Source organism: Miscanthus floridulus, chromosome 4, assembly GCF_019320115.1.
Source record: "Miscanthus floridulus cultivar M001 chromosome 4, ASM1932011v1, whole genome shotgun sequence".
Taxonomy (NCBI): Eukaryota; Viridiplantae; Streptophyta; class Magnoliopsida; order Poales; family Poaceae; genus Miscanthus; species Miscanthus floridulus.
The window spans coordinates 100,460,579-100,483,486 of record NC_089583.1 but is presented as its reverse complement, the minus strand read 5'-3'; the positions used below and the strand labels follow the sequence as shown (position 1 = coordinate 100,483,486).

Sequence of the window (22,908 nt, the reverse complement as noted above, 5' to 3'; positions counted from 1 at the left end):
CGTATGGTGGCTTCTTAATCTTAAAATCTTTGGATCTAGTTTCCTACATACATTCTTAGGCATAAATATGCGTGTGTGGATGCTTAAAGTGTGTTTTAGAAAAAAAAAAAGACAACACATAAGGATTGTGAATTGCCTCAATAAAAGAATGTGGCCAAACTTCCATCCTCATGAAAAGTTAGAAATCAGAAGTTCCGATTTCAAATGTGCGAGGGTGTTTGGATCCAGAGACTAAAGTTTAGCCCTTGTGATATCGGACGTTCGTATACTAATTAGGAAGGCTAAATACGAGCTAATTATAAAACTAATTGCACATATGAAGACTAATTTATGAGACGAATCTATTAAGCCCAATTAATCTATCATTAGCACATGTTACTGTAGCACCACATTGTCAAATCATGGACTAATTAGGCTTAATAAAATTGTCTCGCAAATTAGTCTCATTCTGTACAATTAGTTTTGTAATTAGTCTATTTTAATACTTCAAATTAGTATCAAACATCCGATGTGACAGGGACTCAACTGTAACCATACAGCCCGAAAGAAAATACCCAGTATATCATTTGCCAATACATTGCGCGAGTCAGGAACGCCGTGTTCGAATGTTTGAGTAATGATAAGCTGCGTGGTATTTTGCAGCAAATGATCAATGATGGACTGGCTGCTGTGCTGTTGCTCACAGCTGCAGCAGAGAATCTACCAAACCCACGAGCCACGACGTTGGGAGATGAGTAGATGACACTGCAAAGGTGCACGGCACCAACCTCCTGAATTCCTACGCAACATCTCACAGTTCCTAATTATCACAGGTGGATCCATTTTAACGTAACGTTGCTCTGGATGAACTATGATTAATACTTTTTCTTTTCAACGAAGGCACCGTCATCTCAGAAGTGTCAAAGGTACAGTGAGGGAATTTTGTGCAACCCTTTGGCATCTGGTTGAATTATGGTCAACCAAGACCGGCATCTTTATTAGCAGTAGGCTATGCTGCCCACTTTTGACTTTCTCATAAGGAGCATTTTGTTGATGAATAATTTGCAACATGTAAATATAGCCGAAGACACAATTATTACATTCAAGGTCTATGCTTTCAGATCAAGCAAACCTTCGATAATCAAATTGTATCATTTTATCAAAAAAAAAAGAGAGAGAGCTTAGATAAGTATGTCGTCATGTTTCACTCTTGTTCTTGTTACATCCATCCATATATAATCGATTCATGTCATAGTTAGGGATGGTGTTTCTCCTTGGCTCTCCGCTATAGTTACTGCGACAAGTGTCTCACCTGGTAAAATTGGCACCCTTATGTACCTTCTTCTTTACATCAATTTCAAATATTGGCCCTGTTCGGCAGGACTTATTGCTGCTGCGGCTAATTTGTAGGGCTAATTTATTATGAGAAAAAATATTGTTCTCATTGCTGAAAAGTAGGACTGATTCTGGCTAATAAGCTCAAGCGAACAGGGCCATTGCTTCGCGCCTGATATGATACTATGATATAAGCCACCACATTGACACCATAGTTGTCCAAATGTTAACACACAGATGATGTACTGTAGTTCTAGCTATTTCGCTGACCAACTAATGCCCCCCTTGTAATATGACATTTTCTGACTTAGGTCCTCTTTGGCAGGGCTCCCTCTGGCTCCGGCTCCATGCTACAGTGCCAGAGGAGCCAGAGCCGGAGGAGCTCGAAAACGTGGCTTCTCGGGCTTTAGTTCATTTCGCGAGGAGAGAGAAAAACAGCTCCCTACTACAGTAGCCAGTTCAGAGGAGCCGGAGCCCTTAGAAGCCTTGCCAAACAGGCTCTTAATGTAACGTGCTTCACAGAGCTAAATCACGCATGGGAATGGACTCTAAAGTGAGTAAAAAAATGACAGAAATCAGAGGGTTAATGTAAATTGCATTACAAGTTACGCTTTTCAGAAAAAAAAAAAGAGGCACATGATGATCTGCATCTGCTGATTGTTCAGGATGGAAAAGATAGAGAAATTTCGAAGAACAGGTTGATTGGGCATGGGCAATGGGATACGGTACGGTGGGGGATGTTGGAATGGAGAAGCTGTCGTCGTGAGTGACCGTACATCCAAAATAGGAGGAGCGACGTGGGAAAGCTCCCCGCGTCCTCCTCCTTTCCCTTTCTCTCGTCGTCCAGGGAATGCTCGCTTCCCGTCCCTCCGCCCCTCCCTCCCCCATCACCTGAGAAAGAAAAAAAAAAGTTTTAACCAACCAAACCCACAACCGCCTGCCTACGCGATTCCCAGCCCAATTAACCCGGAACACAAGAGAAGAGCTCGCCACGCCACCGGTGGGATCGCCGGACACCTACGCGCGCGCCTTGCCTTGGAATCCCCGGAATACACGGGGGCGTTGGAGGGAACCGAGGAGGAGCATGTCGCGGGTGGCGTCGCTGTCGCCGTCCTTGTCAGGCGACGAGGTGGAGGTGGAGGAGGAAGAGGAGGACGAGGGCGTCGACGGCTACCGCAAGGGCGGCTACCACGCCGTCCGCCCCGGGGACCAGTTCGCCGCCGGCCGCTACGTCGCCCAGCGGAAGCTCGGCTGGGGCAACTTCTCCACCGTCTGGCTCGCCTTCGACGTCCAATCACAGGTAGGAGCGGCGCGCCCTCTGCTGGCCTCTTCCGCATGAGATCGCGCGCGGCATCTCCCCGCTCGTCTCCCCGGAGATCGAGGAGGGGCTCAAGTTCGCCCGCCTTCCCCCGCCGCGCGATCGCTCCCCCTCCGCTTCGTAATGCGATTGCCCGCCTAGAATAGATCTCGCGCTTTGTCGATTAGCGGCGCACCGATCGATCGCTTGATCGGATCGCAAGTACCGCTACCGCCTCGCGCGCCCTGCCCTGCCCTCGGGCCCCACGCGAGGCCAGGGGAATGGGCTTGGGATTGGGATTGCGACGGGGCTGTCGGATACTCACTCGGATTTTATAGGCTTCGTTTCACTAGACTAGGGATTCGGTTTGTCGTTTCTTTCCCCATTTGGGAGTTTGGTTCATCCGTTTGCCGCTGCCATTGGGAAAGCCTTTACTCTTTCGTAATAATACAAAACAACCAGAACCACAGGTGGGTTCAGGTCAGGTCTTACACGCTGGAGCTGGAGGGAAACAATGCCAAATTGAATTTTTCATTTATTTTCGAGCAGTACAATACAAAAATAAATTCAGTTGCCAGTACCAGGGGCAAATTCTTTTAGTGTCCCTCTTTTCTCGTACTAGAAATGTGGCTTACGTTAAACTATAACCATGATTAACTATAATATAACAATGATTGTAATTATTGCTCTGGATACTCTGGTGTCGTTGACTAGAGTTATAAAATTGGACAAAAGAAAAATTGAACATTGTTTTCACAAATGGTATTCTCCTTTCTGCAGAGATACGTGGCCCTGAAGATCCAAAAGAGTGCGCCTGAGTTTGCGCAAGCTGCTCTTCATGAAATCGAGTTCCTGTCAGAGATCACCAAGAGGGACCCGTCGAACTGCAAATGCATCATTCAGCTGGTAGATCACTTCAAGCATGCGGGGCCGAACGGGCAGCATATCTGCCTCGTCTTCGAGTTACTGGGAGATAGCTTGCTTAAGCTGGTACAGTACAACCATTACAAAGGCATCGGGCTTGATAGGGTGAGGCAAATATGCAGGTCGATTTTGGTAGGCCTTGATTACTTGCACAATGAGCTTGGCATCATCCACTCAGATTTGAAGCTTGAGAACGTTCTCCTTGTCTCAACCATTGATCCCTCCAAGGACCCCATTCGCTCTGGGCTTAAACCTAACCTCGAGAGGCCTGAGGGAAACCCTAATGGTGAAGCTGGCCTTAACGCGATTGAGAAGAAGCTAAAGATGAGAGCAAGGAGGGTGCTTGCAAAACTTGCTGAGAAAAGAAAATCAGCTGTGGAATCTTCGCGCTCAGAAAGGAGCTTGGATGGAATTGATCTTACATGCAAGATTGTGGACTTTGGGAATGCTTGCTGGGCCGACAAGCAATTTACAGATTTTATTCAGACAAGGCAGTATCGGGCGCCAGAGATCATTCTAGGTGCAGGATACTCGTTTTCTGTTGACATGTGGTCATTTGCGTGTATCGCTTTTGAGCTCGCAACAGGAGAAATGCTATTTACACCCAAGGAAGGCCATGGATACAGTGAAGATGAGGTATATATTGCATTCCTCATGAGCCTAGCTATTTCGTTCATCTTTGAGTTGGCTTCAATTACGCAGTGCATGCCCGTAATCCCACTATAGACTTATCCAATTTAATGAAGTGAAAAAGTAAGCACTGACATGGACACAAAGAAGTATGTCCAAACTCAGAAAACAACCATAGTCAACATGAATATGCTTAGCATTAGAATTTGGAGCTGGACAATTTTTTTTCCATTACTCCTGTAATCCTGTTTACCTCGAATAGCTACAACAAATAATATGTGCACCCAAAAAATATCAGGGGAATGGTTTTCCTTTCAGCCTTCATGATAAAAAACTGCTAATGTTCTCGACTTTGAATATTAGATTAATCGACAATATTCTGAAATGCCAGTTCCAACTTCCAATAGACATTGAAACTTCAGTTACATTTGGCATATTGACATTATCATGAGCACTGAGAGCATGAAAGCTAAACCTTGCAAACTCTAGTTGATTATTATCTTTTAGCCCTTTAGTTACTTTTATTGAGGACTGAAGGTTGTCTGCAGGATCACTTGGCTTTAATGATGGAACTACTTGGCAAGATGCCGAAGAAGGTTAGCCCAGCATTCCTTTTGCAGTTCAATTCTTTGTTTCTGAAATATCAAGCATTCCTTTAATGATGGAACTACCTGTACAATTTTCCAAATGAATTCAGATTGCAACCATGGGAACACGACCAAAGGAATATTTTGACCGCCATGGAGATCTGAAGCGGATAAGAAGGCTGAAATTGTCATCCATTGAACGTGTCCTTGTTGACAAATACAAAATTTCTGAATCTGATGCCCGGGAATTTGCCAGTTTTCTTTGCCCTTTACTCGACTTTGCACCAGAGAAGAGGCCAACAGCTTTAGACTGCCTAAAGCATCCATGGCTTCGATATAACGAGGATAAAACTTGTGGGCCTCTTAACAATAATGATGCCAAGAACATTGATCTGGCCCAAAGCACAGGGAGTATCACCAGTGGTGACTGTACAAATATTGATTTGACGAGCAAAAAAGGCGGCCCCACTGGAACTTGTGATAAGACTGCTGATGCAAAATACAACACCAGAAGCATTACCAGCAATGCTTCCATGAACACTGATGTACAGCCCAATACTGGAAGCATTGCGAACGGACTTGCCAAAAATGTTGATGTAAATCCGAACATTGGATCCATCACTAATAGAGATGCCAAGACTTCTGATATGAAGCCCCACATTGGAAGCATCATCATCAGTGATGCCAAAAGCTCTAATGCAAAGCTGGATACTGGTAACATCACTGATAGAAATGCCAAAACTGTCAATATAAAGCCCAACTCTGATAACATCTCCAGTAGAGATGACAAGAGCAGTAATGTGGACACCACCACTTCCAGTGTTGTCAACAAAGATGTGAAGCGCAGCATTAGAAGTGTTGTTAATTCTTATATCAAGAACTTTGATGCACAATGCAACACTGGAAGCCCTGCTAACAATGATGCTCGGAACTCATCAGATATGAAACCTAGCACTAGAATTGTTAGCAGTGCTGATAATGCCAAGTGTATGGACATAAAACCGATCAGCGGAAGTGCTAAGAGCAATGACACCAGTGCTAAGAGCAATAACACCATCAATGCTAATGTGAAATCCAACACTGGAATTGTTGCAAACAGTGATGCCAAGAACACCGATGCACAGACTAACATTGGAAGTGTCGACAGCAGCGATGATTACAGCGTTGACTCAAAACCAAACATTGGTCGGGTTGCTGCAAGCATACAGAGGTTGGAGAGCAGCATGAGTAAAGTGCAAATCGGGAAATACAGGTGATACATCACATGCTAGTTCTGACGAAATACCTATTTTCACTGGCTTGGATATATGTTCATTGTGGAGAGGCTAATTCTTTTGCATTAAATTTCTACTATTGATTTGATTGATGAGGATAATAACTACTTATCCAGGGCCAACCTTCCTCAAGATTGAGGATCTGGCAGGTACCAGCTGGCGTTATTGTATATCTCCATTCCCGCTGACTGTACAAAGTTTTGTATTTGCCCACAGAACTTACACGGAAGTAAATATTCCCTATACATGCCCTGGAACAAATTGTATTAATGCTCACAGATTGACTGCACTCAGAATTACATAGCATTCTTTTGGACATTTTAGTGGGTAAATATGGAATCTCTTTGGGAATATACTTGTATATGCAGTAGCAGCAGAAGATTGCTGTTCCTATTATGGTGGATGCACTGGAAAGGGAAGAATTATACTCTGACCAGTCACATGGCATCTCTCTTGATTATGTTCATATTCTGCTCTCAGTGAAAAAGAGATTTCAATGTCATTTAACACGGATCACCATTTATCCGAGCAGGGGTGTCTGACATTTTTGTTTGGTTTATTTATGGTTTGAGATTTGCTTGTAAAAAGCGGGACAGGTGTTGTATAAAACTATTCTTTGATGTTCATTTTGTAGTGAACAATCATATAGATAGATTTTTTTTTCCACTTTATGTGTTCAAACTATATTGGTGCTCAATTTCTCGAAACAGTTTATTATATTCGCAGAAGTCATAACTTTATTAGCTTGAGCATTTGCTCGTCAGTCTTACTCAATCTTGTTGTGAATTGTGGGTTGTGGGATGTTAACTGGTACTACTAGGAAGGATTCAAATGGAACGATGATTCATGTATAGTTTGTACTCTACATATATGACATTCACCTAGTCCTAAAAATTAACTTCGATTTTGGTAACCAACTTTTGTTGTACAGTTAATGTATTCATGAAACAGCAAAATCATACGATTATTGAACTACCTACAAACAATGAACTTATAGTTCTCAAATTCTACATCAAACGTAATTTGTGATCAAAGCTTGTATTAGAGGGCCATAGCAACAAAAATATCACTTATTCTTATCTGCAATTCGAGGGCCGTAGCTAAAACAAAGATCACCTATTTATATTTGTGAATTGTGATTGAGGAGAGTAATTGGTTCTGGCCTTCTTTGCTTGAAAAAAAATGCCTAAACTTCTAAAAATATGATTGAAGTGTCCATAGCCATCGATCAGCACATACCATTCATACCTTGGACAGTTGGGCCAGATGGTATAACTCATTTCTAGAGGCTGGGGTTGCACCTACCCGCCTTTAGGAAGATGGGTCTCTGTCAATCAAATTTGACAGAGGTTATCACAATTGCCGCTTATACAATTCCCATTTGTGATTAATATTAATATGGCCGGCTACGTAAATAGATTAAAAAACAAAAACACCCCTCCTCACTACCCCCTCCTGCCCACCACTGACGTGCTTGATGCCATCACAAGCGATGAAGGTGTCGTTGAGGCCTGTGATATCGCAGCTAAGAACACTTAGGAAACTTTGCGCTCCGTAAAAAGGTAGAGGAAAAGAGTCTGTCTACTGAACAACCATGTGTTTTATACAGTTTTAACATATGATTTTTTTTGCACCATAGAATTAAGATCCAACAGCCTCCACACTCTTTCTACCTTCAGCCTCCAGTATTCTTCTACCTCCAGACAATCACAAGATCACAGATCCACGGATCACGAGAAATAATTTTTTTTCTATGGAAGGACAAATCACAGAGGAGGAAGAGGAGAGGCCTACTAGCACCACGCGATAGACCGAGTGCGTCACGGTGCGGTGCGCAGCTTCGTCGGAGGACGTCACGGTGTGGGCGGGGGCGTCGGCAGAACGTCACGGTGCGGCAAGGTGCGGGCGGGTGAACAGCTTCGTCGGAGGACGCGTGCGTCAGCAGAACGGAGGGAAGGAGAGAGAAAAAATCCATATGTTTTTTTTGCGCTAAAACACACGTGCGTTGTATAACATTTCGAAAAAGGCAACAACAAAATAGGTCGAGCAACGGCTTATTGAGCTTGAGCTCCATATCTTTGGAACTGGCCCTCGCGTTCGCGTTCGTGTTACCGCCACCGCCACCCCTTGAAGTCATCACCACTTGCAACAACGAAGGAACCACATGTGCATTAGCTGAGATGGATTGGGGGAGGCACGATTCAAGCGATATGAATCAAGGGGGCCATGTACCTAGGGTTTTGGCCACAAATCAAGCTGGCACACCACAACTATACCACAAGTGTCGCTGTTATTGAGGTTGTCGTAGTGCTTTGCAGGCGCGCAGAGACCGCGTGCCCTTAAACCCGGCTTGATCTGCTTCTTTTTTTATCCGGAACAGTGTTTTTCTCTCACAAATTCCTCCAGCATTCCTCCAAACCATCCAAATTCCTCCAAGCGAACAGGCCTAGGGTGCCCCCTCCACCATGGAACCGCCGAGACGGCCACATATCTTCAACACGCTATTGCTGGTGTCATGCTGGGCTCCCAGATATCTAAATATCTGAATGTTTTATCATTTTTATCTAAGACGACTATATATCTAAATGTTGTGGAAGAGAGTATGAACAGTATGGACATGGGTGAACTTGCATTGAAATTAACTTGAAAGTGGTGGACAACTAATTTGAATATCTAAATTTTTCATCATGTTGTGGGATAGGCAATTTTGGCAAAATAGTCACAGTTAGTAATATGCAAAAATCTGATTCGCTCTTAAACCAAAACCTAGTTCACTGGCTAAAGCATTTTTTAGATTGATTGTGAAAGGATCAAGATGCCCAAGAGGGGGGGGTGAATTGGGCTAATTCTAAATTTTATTGCAATAATCAAATCCTACGGTTAGCCCAATTAACCCCTTGTGCCTAGAAAAGTGTTTCTATTAACTTAACGCACAACGGACTTGCAACCTATGTTCCAAACTTACTTTAGCATGGCAATTCTATGAATGTAAAGACAAGTATTGAATTGCTCAAAGTAAATGCTCAAAGGAAATAGAGAGAGAGAGGAACGCAGCGATGTTTTGCCGAGGTATCGGAGAGTCGCCACTCCCCACTAGTCTTTGTTGGAGCACCCGCGCAAGGGTGTAGCTCCCCCTTGATCCGCGCAAGGATCAAGTGCTCTCTACGGGTTGATTCTTCGACACTCCATCGCGGCGAATCACCCAAAGCCGCTCACAACTTGAGTTGGGTCACCCACAAGCTCCGTCGGGTGATCGCCAAGCTCCCAATCACCACCAAGCCATCTAGGTGATGGCGATCACCAAGAGTAACAAGCACAAACTCTCACTTGACCACTCGAAGCCTAATGAGAAGATGGATGCACACTTTGCTACTCTTGATTCACTAATGAGGCTACTCTCTTGGATTCTCAAATCTCAATCACCTCACTAGGACCTTGCTCTTCTTGGCACTCACAAACGTGTTTCTCAGCTGTTGGAATGAGCAAAAGTGACTCCACACACGAGTGGAGCTTCTATTTATAAGGCAGCCTGAAAAACGAACCGTTATGAGCTTCTGCGGGGTGACCGGACGCTTCGGTCATGTTGACCGGACGCTCCGGTCAATTCAACCCGCATTCCAGTGATAATGTGTTGACCAGACGCTGGCAGGGTCCGATCACCACTGACCGGACGCGTCCGGTCGCATTAAACCCTTACTGGAACCATACTGTACTCGACCGGACGCTGAACCCCCAGGGTCCGGTCAGCACTGACTGGACGCGTCCGGTCGCAGATTCCCTTCTCTGGAACCTTACTGGAGTCGACCGGACGCTGCCTTTCAGCGTCCGGTCACTTGACCACTCCAGCGTCCGGTCGCATCGAACGCAGTCACTTGATCAAATGAACTGACCGGACCCTGCGGCCAGCGTCCGGTCGCACCGGAGCCAACGTCCGGTCAACATTTGACCCTCCATTCACTTCCAACTCTCGATCATATGTGAATGAAGTTTGCTCCAATGGATCTTAGGCATATTGAGGAGCTACCTAGTGCTAGTTTTAACAAATGTGCACCACACCTAACTCACTAGACTCACCTAGGTCAAGCTACCCGTTCATACCCCCCTTAATAGTACGGCCAAAGGAAAAACAAAGTCCTAAACTACTCTAAGTGTTTCTCCAACTCCAATCGACACTTAGAACTAGTCATCCTTAACCTTGTCGTCCATCCTTTGAAAACCGAAACGATTTCCATCGTAGGGGCATGACCATCTCGATTGCCCAATCGATCTCCATTACCATGACCTAACTCATTTGCCTCTGCAAAACACACGTTAGTCATAGTAATCTTGTATTGTCATTAATCACTGAAACCCAACTAGAGGCCTAGATGCTTTCAATCTCCTCCTTTTTGGTGATTGATGACAATACCACCTCGAGTATGTGAAAGAGTTAGGTTTTTGATGGGCTTGGTTCATATAAGCTTTTGTCGATAAGAACAAAAGAGTTAGTCAAGCTTATATGACCCAAGCCAACACGATGTACTCAAAGGATATGAATTAAGCAAGAGTACAAGTAATAAAGCTCATTTGCATCGGAGTATAAACGCGGAAGCAAAGCAAATGAGCATAACACAAGTGATATGACATACCAATGAATACAAAGTAGAGAGCACACATGTCATGTATCACAATCACGTAGATAACACTATCACATAGATATAATAATATGCATAAAAGTAACACACGAATGCATAATAGTAATAGTGTATAACATAAATAAAACTCCAAATGTATATAATAAGCTAATGCTAGATAACTAGCTCCCCCTAAACGTCGCTCCCCCTGAGTCTACATACTCGAACCCTCTCCCCCTTTGGCGTCAAACACCAAAACCTAAGGGTCGGTCAGCGGGGCTACAGCGGACGAGCCGGGCACTGAAGTACGTGGAGCAAGATGAAACTGAGCGCCATCATCATCTGACCCGGAGCTCTGTACTGACTGACCCTCTATGGCAGGAAGTGTCGCTGAAGCGGTCTGGGTCTGAGCTAGGGTAGGTGTTGCCTGTGATGCTACTGGTACGTCTGTCATAGGATCTGAAGAGGCGACAGACGAAGGGAGCCTCTGAGTAGTCACAACGACAGGGGCTGCTGTAGAAGGACCGGTGGTATGCATATGTGGTGGTGTAGGCATGCCGATCAACTCGCTGAAGGATGCTCCAAGACTCCTAGAGACTAATGTGTCAGGCACAAATAGCAAGGAAGACTGATCTAGTGAGAAGCCTGTATGATATGGTGTGAACTACGGGGCTACCACTGGTGAGGACAACCATTGGGACACCTAAACTGTGGGTGAAGCAAATGGAGCTAGAGGCTGTCCCTGACTCTAAAGCCCACTGGACTGTACTGCTAGAGTCATCGTAGTGGTGGCAGGCTGAGCAAGCTAGGGCAAAGGCTATGGCTGTGGGGCCCCAAGTGCTGTTACTACATGCTGCATGAATCCCATAAGTTGCTGCTGCATGAGTAACTGCTGCTGATGCATCTGCTGCTGCTGCTGCTGAAGGAGCTGCTGCTGTCGCTGGAACTCGTCCTAACAAGCCTGAAACTGTGCGAAGTTGGCAGCGATCTCCTGAGCCTGTCGTGCCTGATCCTGCTGCATCCGCTCAAGAATAGCAATCGGAGCGGGGTCTGTCTGCAGTGTAGGTGGAGCTGAGCTGGAACTACCGGCCTCTACATCATGTCTACGTGGAGGCATATGAGGAATCAACAGATAGTCATCATCCAAACTATCACTAGACTCTGTCGCCTCCTGCTGTGCCTCAAGCTCCTCCTCCTCAGTAGCGGCTATGCCTCTGATGATCTCGTCTTGCTGAGCCGCTGACTTTGGAACATCTGGACGACGACTGGGCTGAGTGGGTGCCTGTGGTGTGCTGTGCCTGATCCTCTGTGCCATGTTATAAGCTGGAAACTCTGTGGTGGCACCTTTGTACTCGGCAACCATCTCTAGGGTCCTAACCTACACAGACTGGAGCATCAAGAATGTAATCCAATGTGCATATGGAAGCTATCTGCGACCCTTGAAGCCCTCAGCTATAGTATCCTCCATCTTTGATAGAAGGATGTCCCAAATGTTGAACATAGTCTGCTGCATCAGGGCGTTGAGGAGCCAGAGCTGTAAGCGAGTCAGACCCTCTCTGTATCCCAACCTAGGAAGTAGTGTCCTCCTAATGATAGCCTCTAGCACATGAGCTGTAGGAGTAAGGTCACTAGGGTTCCTCCTCGACCCCTCACCAAAGGGCTCCTTGAAGCAATGGCGCACAAGATCTATAGGGGGCACCATCCCTCCATGAGGATGCCTAGGAGGCTCCTACTGTCCATAACATACCTCATGCAATCCGACAGGCTGATCCTATAGCCTCAGTATCTCCTGGGCCCTGAAACTCATCACCCTGTAATCTCTGCCGTTGAATGCAAAGTATATGGAGTTATGATGCAGGTCAACGTAGAGCGATGCGTAGAACTATCATACCCAAGATGGTACATACACTCCTGTTCGGCCAATTAGATCTATCAGCCCCAACAAATATGACAAGCAGGGGCGGATATGCTCTCTGGCTGCTGCCACAATAGACTCTATACTGCATACCCGCTGAGATCTGAACACTGCCCCACTGTTGAGATAAGCATTATAGAAATCCTCCTGGAGCGGTGTATAGAAACCCTCTGCTGCTCTCTCATCCCTCCTCGGAGGGAACCACACGTCAAACTCAACAAACCTCAGCTGGCGAACCTGCCTGGCCATAGCGGCCCTTAAGTCAAGATGTACCACTGGAGGTGGATCCTATGGTCTAGGCGGTGGGCGTGAACCCCTGCGCTATGTAGCTGGCCTCGATGGAACTATAGCACTGGTACAACCAGAGCGGCGTAGCTAGGGTGCCGGCTCGGTCTCCTCGGCCTACTGGCCCTCCTAAGTCTCCTGAGCTGGCTGAGGCTCTGCTGGTGGGGGCTGCTGCTGTGGCTCCTGCTGAGACTCCCCCTGACGTTGAGGCTCCTCAATAGCCAGACGACGTCCTGCCATCATGACAGTCCTAGGTGGACTACCATGAAGTCACTCAATCTCCCTAAGTCTGCCCTGCGCGTCTGGTGCCAGATGATCTGCTATGCCAACACCACTGCGAGCACCTCCTCTCTTGGCACGCTCTGTGGCCACAGCAACTGCTGCTGCTCTCGTTGTCTCTGCGTCGGGGTACTTGCGCTTCTTAGATGTCACCTGCTTCGTTGCCTTGCCTTTTGGTCCTACAGGCTAGCGAGGCGGGGGCCTCCGATTGTCATCTCCTGGACCACCACCAACATTCTTCGTGTGAGCCATCTGATCTGACAAGAGGATGAACTGCCGCTGACGAAGATCAACTGTCAAACTAACACTCCCGAGGCTTGGCCTCGATCCGTACTCACGAGCTTGGCTCTGAGTTGTCTGACAACTGCCACAAGAACCTCAACGGCACCGACTCGCTGCACGATGGAGTAGATAGATATACAAATAAATACAATATATATTTAATAGATGCGAAAACCCTAGGAAGCAAGCAATGTAGGTACAAAATTGAAGCGACGAGCATGCTACCCGACGATCCGCGATCCAAGAAAAGAAGAGACGTCACGTGGGGAACCTCAGAACTGGCTAGGGTTAGGGTTTGCGAACCACTTCGATGAATCGGCGGCCCTGGATGATTTGAAATCAATGCTTGGAAATTGATCTAGGTCACAAGTGAAGCAAATTGAGAACAAGGATTTGGCCTTACCAACGAGGAGGCAGGGCTAGGGCACAAGATGGCGCTCGGTGCTCAGGAGCCGACGGCGACGCACGTGGGCGACAGAAGATGGTGTGGCAAGGTGCTTGGCGTGGGCTCGGCTACGGCAGCGCGGTTGCGATGGCGCACGGTCGCGGGAGGCGCGCGACTGCAGTGGCACGAGGTCATGGAGCAAGGGCAAGCACGGGCAACCAGCGGTGGCGCATGGTCGTGGGAGGCACGGAGGAGCTACAGCGGCGCTGGCTAGGGCTCGGTCACGGCGGCGTACGGGGTTAGGTCAAGAAAAACTCGCGACGACTGCGGTTAAATGAGGACCCCACGCGTAACAGAGAAGGAAACAGGGAAAGAGATCTGATTCTGCACGTTCTCTACTGACCGGACGCTCCAGTGGTAGCGATCAGACGCTACCACCCAGCGTCCGGTCAATTCTAGAGAGGTCCAATTCCTCTAGAATCACGATCGAACGCGTCCGGTGGTCCATGACCGGACGCAGGCAGGGTCCGATCAGCTCAGCCTATTTCCTTCAAACGACCGGACGCTAGATCCCTTCTTGACCGAACGCACAAGCACAGCGTCCAGTCACTTCTTTAGTTTCTATTCACCTCCTGTGAACTGACCAGACGCTGGACAGTAGCGTCCGGTGCAGCGTCCGGTGGTCCTTTTCCAGCAAATCTTCAAAGATCCTTCGCGCTGCCTGTTCCCAATCAAGTCCCAACTTGAATAAGATCCAAATAAGCACCAATTGGGACTGATGTGAGTGACCTCTCTCAAACCCTCATATTTTTCAAAATATTTTGCCTTAGGCTATAATTCTTTTTAAGAAAATAGGCAATAAGAGGGCAAATGGAACAAAAGGACAAAACAACATCCATGCATATGCAATACTTTGTAAGTAAATCTAGTTGCTTGTCAAGTTTGATCCAAGGTTAAGCTTCTTCACACGCTTTTCGGCGGTTATCTTAACCATGTTAGACAAGCCCTATATGCATTGCCAAAAATCAAGCATGTTGTATATTACAATGAATGCAAGGGACAACACAAGCTCAATTTTTAGTGAAGTTACTAAAGTCAAGTACATTGAGCTCATTCCGCAATCTATAAAATGTAGCCTCATCTAGCGGTTTAGTGAAGATATCCGCTAATTGATCTTCGGTTCTTACACATTCTAGTGATATATCATTTTTAGCAACATGATCTCTTAGAAAGTGATGGCGGATATCTATGTGTTTGGTGCGAGAGTGTTGAACCGGATTATTTGCAAGTTTTACCGCACTTTCATTGTCCCACAAAAGAGGTACCTTTTCTAGAACTACACCATAGTCTAGCAAAGTTTGTTTCATGTATAAAATTTGTGCACAACAAGCACCCGCGGCAATGTATTCCGCTTCGGCGGTGGACAAAGCCACACTATTTTGTTTCTTGGAGGACCAAGACACAAGTGATCTACCAAGCAAATGGCACCCTCTGGATGTGCTCTTTCTATCCACTTTGCATCCGGCATAATCCGAATCAGAATAGCCAACTAATTCAAATATAACTCCTTTGGGATACCAAAGGCCAATGCTTGGTGTGTGCTTAAGATACCTAAGGATTCTTTTTACGGCAATTAAATGTGTTTCCTTAAGATTAGCTTGAAATCTAGCACACATACACACACTAAACATGATGTCAGGCCTAGATGCGGTTAAATATAATAAGCTACCAATCATAGAACGGTAGAGAGTTTGATCAACCGGGTTACCTCCCTCATCTAGGTCAAGATGTCCATTGGTAGGCATTGGTGTCTTGATTGGCTTACATTCATCCATCTTGAATCTCTTAAGAAGATCTTTTGTGTATTTCTCTTGAGAGATGAAGATGCCTTCTTTCATTTGCTTGACTTGAAAATCAAGAAAGAATGTAAGCTCACCGATCATTGACATCTCGAACTCCTTTGACATCAATTCACCAAATTCTTTGCATGAGTCTTCATTTGATGATCCAAAGATGATATCATCAACATACACTTGACAAATGAAGATATACCCATCAAGCTTCTTGATGAATAGTGTGGTGTCGACCTTCCTAATGGTGAAGCCCTTCTCAATGAGGAAATCCCGAAGGCGCTCATACCAAGCTCTTGGGGCTTGCTTAAGCCCATATAGTGCCTTGGAAAACCAAAAAACATGATTAGGATATCTAGGGTCTTCAAACCTGAGAGGTTGATCAACATAGACTAGTTTATTAATAAAGCCATTTAAAAATGCACTTTTCACATCCATTTGATATAGTTTCATTTCATGATGTGATGCATATGCTAGAAGGATACGGGTGGCTTCTAATCTTGCAACCGGTGCAAAGGTCTCTCTAAAATCCAAACCTTCAACTTGAGAGAACCCCTTTGCAACTAGTCTTGCCTTGTTTCTCACAACAACACCTTGATCATCTTGCTTGTTGCGGAACACCCACTTTGTTCCAATGACTCTTACGCCTTTTGGCCGCTCTTCAAGAGTCCAAACTTCATTGCGAGTAAAGTTGTTCAACTCTTCATGCATGGCATTGATCCAATCCGGATCTTTGAGAGCTTCTTCTACCTTGGTAGGCTCATAGCAAGAGACAAAAGAGTGATAAGCAATAAATGAAGCAAGTTTTTGAGATCGAGTCATTACACCCTTTGATGGACTCCCTATGATGAGATCTTGTGGATGATCTTGTAGGAGAGGTGTATTTCTTCTATTGACCACTTGAGAAGGAGATTGTGGAGCATCAACATCTTGTGCTTATACCACCATTTGCTCATAGGAGATATGAGTATCTTCATTTTCTACTCTCTTATCTTTTTCACCACCTTGTGGCACACTTGATGAAGAAGGTTGATCAATGACTTGTACATCATCTTCATCATCTTTTGGCTTGATGTCTCCCACCAGAATATTCTTTATAGCCTCCCTCAATGGTTCATCACCTACATCATTAAGATTCTCATGTGCTCCTTGGGAGCCGTTAGATTCATCAAATTCCACATCATATGTTTCTTCAACCAAGTCGGTGGCATGATTAAATACTCTATATGCTTTGGACTTTGATGAGTAGCCAATAAGAAAACCAATATCATAACATCTTTGGAACTTCTCTAGGTGTTGCCGCTTCTTGTAGATATAGCATTTGTAACCAAACACCCTAAAGAAGGAGATGTCCGGCTTTTTTCCATTGAGCAACTCATAAGGTGTCTTGCTAAGAAACTTTTAAAGGAATAGGCGGTTTGATGCATAGCATGCAGTGTTGATTGCTTCCGCCCATAGAGCTTCGGGGGTGTTGTACTCATCTAGCATTATCCTTGCAAGAGTGATCAAAGTCCGGTTCTTCCTCTCAACTACACCATTTTGTTGAGGAGTATAAGTCGCGGAGACTTTATGCTTGATTCCAACTTCATCACAATAAGCTTCAATGTTTGTGTTGTCAAATTCTTTTCCATTGTCACTTCTTATCTTCTTGAGCTTCACTTCAAATTCATTTTGTGCTCTCTTGGCAAACTTCTTGAAGCAAGATGCAACTTCGGATTTGTCATGAAGGAAGAATACCCATGTATACCTTGAATAGTCATCAACAATCATAAGACAATAGAGATTCCCTCCCAAACTCTTATATGTTGTTGGTCCAAATAAATCCATATGTAGGAGTTCTAGCACTCTTATGGTTGATATGAAAGCTTTGGTTGGATGAGTATTTGCAACTTGCTTGCCGGCTTGACATGCACTACAAAGCTTGTCCTTTTCAATCTTCACATCCTTCGACCCTCTCACCAAATCATTCTTCATAAGCTTATTGAGTGAGCTCATCCCAACATGAGCAAGTCTTCTATGCCATAGCCACCCAAGTGTTGTTTTGGTGAATAGGCAAGTCTTCAAATTTGCATCTTTGGAGGTGAAGTCCACTAGATATAAGTTGTTGTATCTAAATCCATTGAATATCACTTGATTGTCATCTACTTTGGATACAACAACCTCCTTCTCGGTGAACAAGCATTGGAAGCCAAGATCACACAATTGTCTAATGGATAGCAAGTTGAAGCTCAATGAAGCAACATAGAGCACATTGAAGATGGAATGATCATTTGATATTGCCACTTTGCCCAATCCTTTAACCTTGCCCTTTGAATTATCTCCAAATATTATTTTCTCTTGTCCATCTACCTCTTCATCTAGTGAGGTGAACATACGAGGATCACCGGTCATATGTTGAGTGCAACCACTATCAATAACCCAATGACTTTCACCGATCTTGTAGTTCACCTACACACAAGAGATTCAAGCTTTAGGAATCCAAACTTGTTGAGGGCCCTTCACCTTCTCAACAAGTGACTTAGCCACCCAAATCTTCTTAGGCCTATTCTTATTAGGGGGTCCTAAGAACATGACTTTCATCTTTCCACTAGAGTCCTTTCTAAGCATGTAGTGAGCATTGAAGGCAAAAGGTCTAGCATGCTTGGGCAAGGGTTGTGGCGGTGGAGTTTTGCACTTATGAGCAAAGTGGCCTTCTTGTCCATACTCAAAACATCTCTTTGGCTTTGGCTTTGGCTTTGATTATTGTTGTTGAACTTGAGCCTTCTTCTTCTCTACACTTGCCACATATCCAATGCCACTTCTATCCATCTTCATGATGGTGTTCATGAGTAGCTCACTTTTGAGGTGCTTGTCTCTAGCAAACTTGCTCAACCCAATCTTGAGATGCTCTTTCTCCAACTTGAGCTTCTTATTTTCTTCCTTTAGAGCATCATCTTTCTTCTCTTCCTTGAGCTTCTTATTTTCTTCTTTGAGCTTCTCATTCTCAAGGATCAACTCTTTGTCATGATCAAGAGTTTCTAGCACAATGGTGTTGTGGCTTTTCATTTCTTCAAGATCTTTCATGAGCTTTTCATTTGTGTTCTTGAGCTTGACATATTCATCATAGTCATTGCACTCAACCACTTGCTTGCCTTTGCCACTAGATCCTTGCTCAATGCTCTCATCAATCAAATCATCACATGATGTAGCTATATCAATCTTAACAACATGGTTAGTAGCATCATGTGGCTCATTTGGTAAAAATTCTTGAGCAATAACAAGAGTATCATGATTGATCTTAAGAGTTGTATATTAATCTTTTAGCTTGTTGGGGCTAGTGATGAGCTCATTATGCACCCACTCAAGTTTATCATGTTTATCTTTAAGCTATTTCTTAGAAGATTTGAGCTCCTTGAGTTTGGATAATATAGCATCATTAGTTTCTCTAAACTCATCATTAGCCTTTTCTAATGTGTCGCACTTTGCTAAGAGTGAATCATTTTTAGCATCAAGCTTTTCATTTGTAGCTCTACTCTTTCTAATGATCTTAGTGTATTTTCTTAGTATTTTGATAAGATCATCATATGAAGGTGAATCATCATTAACGCTATCGCTATCATCATCACTAGCTTGCTCATCATCACTACTATCATCATTCTTAGTTACCTTGCGTTCACCCTTGGCCATAAGGCATAGGTGTGTAGAGGATGATGGCGATGGTGGCGGTGAAGATGGAAGATCAATAGCAATGGCGGCCACCTTCTCATTGTCACTATCATCATCGGATGATCCACTAGATGAATCAATGTCCGAGAGCTAATCACTGACGATGTAGGCCTTTCCACTCTTCTTCTTCTTGTGGAAGTCCTTCTTTTTGCCATCTCTCTTCTTGTATGGCTTGTTCTTCTTCTTCTCATCTTCATCTTCATTACTTGAATCATCTTTCTTGCCCTTGTTCTTGTTCTTGAACTTGTCTTTCTTGGGCTTAGGGCATTGATGTGCTAGATGACCAAGTTCACCACAATTGAAGCAATCCATTTCGGAGATTAGCTTTCTTCTAGAGCTTGTGAAGAACTTCTTCTTCTTGCCATCGAACTTGATGCCACTCTTGTTTAGCTTCTTTAGCATCTTGGCGGCTTTCTTCACCATGAGAGCAAGGTTTTCATCTTCATCTTCATCATCACTTGAGCTCTCATACTCAAGTCTTGCTTTGCCCTTGTCTTGACTAGCTTTGAATGCTAAGTTCTTCTCTTTTTTCTTGGTAGAGGATGAGCCATCTTATGGCGTGATGTGCATGTATATCTCATGAGCATTGATCTTTCCTAAGATTTGTGTTGGTATAGAGGTGGAAAGATCACTTTGGTGTAGCACAGTCATAATATGCCCATATTTGTCAATGGGGAGGACACTCAAGATCTTTCTCACAACGTCGGATGGTGACATTTGAGTAAGTCCAAGCCCATTGACTTTCTCTACAAGAACATTCAAACATGAATACATCTCATTAGCATATTCTTTGGGAAGCATCTCAAATGAATTTAGCTTTTTAATCACAAGATGATAGCGTTCCTCACGCTCACTCTTGGTTCCCTCATGAAGCGCACAAACATCCGACCATAGTGCATGGGCGTCTTTGTGGTTCCTTACGCGGTTGAACACATCTTTGCAAAGGCCTCTAAAGATGGTGTTGCGAGCCTTTGCATTCCATTTTTCATAATTAACCTCATCGCCTTGTAGGTTAGTAGCATCTCGAGGTTTTGGGAAGCCTTGTGAGGCGGCTCTAAGAATACCAACGTCTAGAGCTTCTAAGTACGCCTCCATGCGGATTTTCCAATATGAAAAGTCATCTCCCTCAAAGATAGGAGGAGGTCCATCCCCGTGAGACATCTTGCTCTAAGCGGTTAAGCTTAAAAACGTGAGCATGAGTTTCTGATACCAATTGAAAGGATCAAGATGCCCAAGAGGGGGGGGGGGGTGAATTGGGCTAATTCTAAATTTTATTACAATAATCAAATCCTATGGTTAGCCCAATTAACCCCTTGTGCCTAGAAAAGTGTTTCTATTAACCTAACGCACAACAGACTTGCAACCTATGTTCCAAACTTACTCTAGCATGACAATTCTATGAATGTAAAGACAAGTATTGAATTGCTCAAAGTAAATGCTCAAAGTAAATGCTCAAAGGAAATAGAGAGAGAGAGGAATACGACGATGTTTTGCCGAGGTATCGGAGAGTCACCACTCCCCACTAGTCCTCGTTGGAGCACCCACGCAAGGGTGTAGCTCCCCCTTGATCCACGTAAGGATCAAGTGCTCTCTACAGGTTGATTCTTCGACACTCTGTCGCGGCGAATCACCCAAAGCTGCTCACAACTTGAGTTGGGTCACCCACAAGTTCCGCTGGGTGATCACCAAGCTCCCAATCACCACCAAGCCGTCTAGGTGATGGCGATCACCAAGAGTAACAAGCACGAACTCTCACTTGACCACTCGAAGCCTAATGAGAAGATGAATGCACACTTTGCTACTCTTGATTCACTAATGAGGCTACTATCTTGGATTCTCAAATCTCAATCACCTTACTAGGACCTTGCTCTTCTTGGCACTCACAAACGTGTTTCTCAGCTGTTGGAATGAGCAAAAGTGACTCCACACACGAGTGGAGCTTTTATTTATAAGGCAGCCTGAAAAATAAACCGTTATGAGCTTCTGCGGGGTGATCAGACGCTTCGATCATATTGACCGGACGCTCCGGTCAGTTCAACCCGCATTCCAGTGATAATGTGTTGACCGGACGCTGGCAGGGTCTGATCACCACTGATCGGACGCGTCCGGTCGCATTAAACCCTTACTAGAACCATACTGTACTCGACCGGACGTTGAACCCCCAGGGTCCGGTCAGCACTGACTGGACGCGTCCGGTCGTAGATTCCCTTCTCTGGAACCTTACTGGAGTCGACCGGACGCTGCCTTTCAGCGTCCGGTCACTTGACCACTCCAGCGTCCGGTCGCACCGAACGCAGTCACTTGATCAAATGAACTGACTGGACCCTACGGCCAGCGTCCGGTCGCACCGGAGACAGCGTCCGGTCAGCATTTGACCCTCCATTCACTTCCAACTCTCGATCATATGTGAATGAAGTTTGCTCCAATGGATCTTAGGCATATTGAGGAGCTACCTAGTGCTAGTTTTAACAAGTGTGTACCACACCTAACTCACTAGACTCACCTAGGTCAAGCTACCCGTCCATACCCCCTTAATAGTACGGCCAAAGAAAAAACAAAGTCCTAAACTACTCTAAGTGTTTCTCCAACTTCAATCGACACTTAGAACTAGTCATACTTAACCTTGTCGTCCATCATTTGAAAACCGAAACGATTTCCATCGTAGGGGCATGACCACCTCGATTGCCCAATCGATCTCCATTACCATGACCTAACTCATTTGCCTCTGCAAAACACACGTTAGTCATAGTAATCTTGTATTGTCATTAATCACCGAAACCCAACTAGGGGCCTAGATGCTTTCAGATTAATACGACATCCAATACCCACCTTTCCAAGATAGAGGAGTTGGCTAGTTTAGCATTCTTATTTCCAAGTCCACCCATGATGCAAAGTTACATTTCACAATTTCTAAGAATACCACATCATCTACAGAGTTTCCAAGAATTACTGATGCACAGTGACTGGCCTAGCATAGCCAATCTATGCTGACTTGTTTTATAGTGGTGCTAGAAAATATAGAGCATTTGGAGGTTATTAGATCCATTTTTTTATGTGTTCATATATTTTATTTTTGAGAAAATGAGTTATTTTTGGTCTATGCGATCACACATCCAAGTTTGTGTTCACATATTTTTGAGAAAAGGAGTTATTTTCGGTCTATGGAGTGTTTGGTTTGAGGAATGATTTCATTCTAGATAAGTGTGTCATGAGTCTATTTCTCAATTTAATGAAATGACTCTATTTCTCGTACTATGAAATGACTCCATTTTCGGTTTATGGAGTGTTTGGTTTTAGGAATAATTATTAGTTTACGAGGAATGGGGATGGTGATGGATCAACTCATTGTATTCTACAAACCAAATTAAAAACTAAAGAGGAAGATGAAAGTGTATAGGTGTATGTCATGGAACGCAGGAATTAATTTTTGTTTGCTAATGCTAACTAAAAATTGCAAAGACTCGTAAAAAATGTGCACGCCATACTCACACACTGCATGCATTAGCAGAGTCCTTTTTACAATTTTCTGAACCCAACCGTCCCCACTCCCCAGGAGGCAGGAGCCTTC

General features: G+C 44.6%; 1 protein-coding gene across 1 annotated transcript; it reads left to right on the top strand.

Annotated features, from left to right (window-relative positions):
• The first annotated feature begins 1,960 nt into the window (after positions 1 to 1,960).
• Positions 1,961 to 6,746, top strand: LOC136552326 (uncharacterized). Its single transcript, XM_066543865.1, has 5 exons — positions 1,961 to 2,614; positions 3,392 to 4,171; positions 4,714 to 4,761; positions 4,863 to 6,004; positions 6,143 to 6,746. The coding sequence occupies exons 1-5, from the start codon at positions 2,399 to 2,401 to the stop codon at positions 6,162 to 6,164; spliced, it is 2,208 nt and encodes a 735-aa protein (XP_066399962.1). The 5' UTR covers positions 1,961 to 2,398; the 3' UTR covers positions 6,165 to 6,746.
• The last annotated feature ends 16,162 nt before the right edge of the window (positions 6,747 to 22,908 follow it).

Excerpts from the sequence above, each read along its gene's own strand:
- LOC136552326 (XM_066543865.1), top strand. The coding sequence starts at position 2,399 with ATGTCGCGGGTGGCGTCGCTGTCGCCGTCCTTGTCAGGCGACGAGGTG. Across the intron at positions 2,615-3,391 it reads CCTTCGACGTCCAATCACAG|AGATACGTGGCCCTGAAGAT; the intron begins GTAGGAGCGGCG and ends TCCTTTCTGCAG. Across the intron at positions 4,762-4,862 it reads TTGGCAAGATGCCGAAGAAG|ATTGCAACCATGGGAACACG; the intron begins GTTAGCCCAGCA and ends AAATGAATTCAG.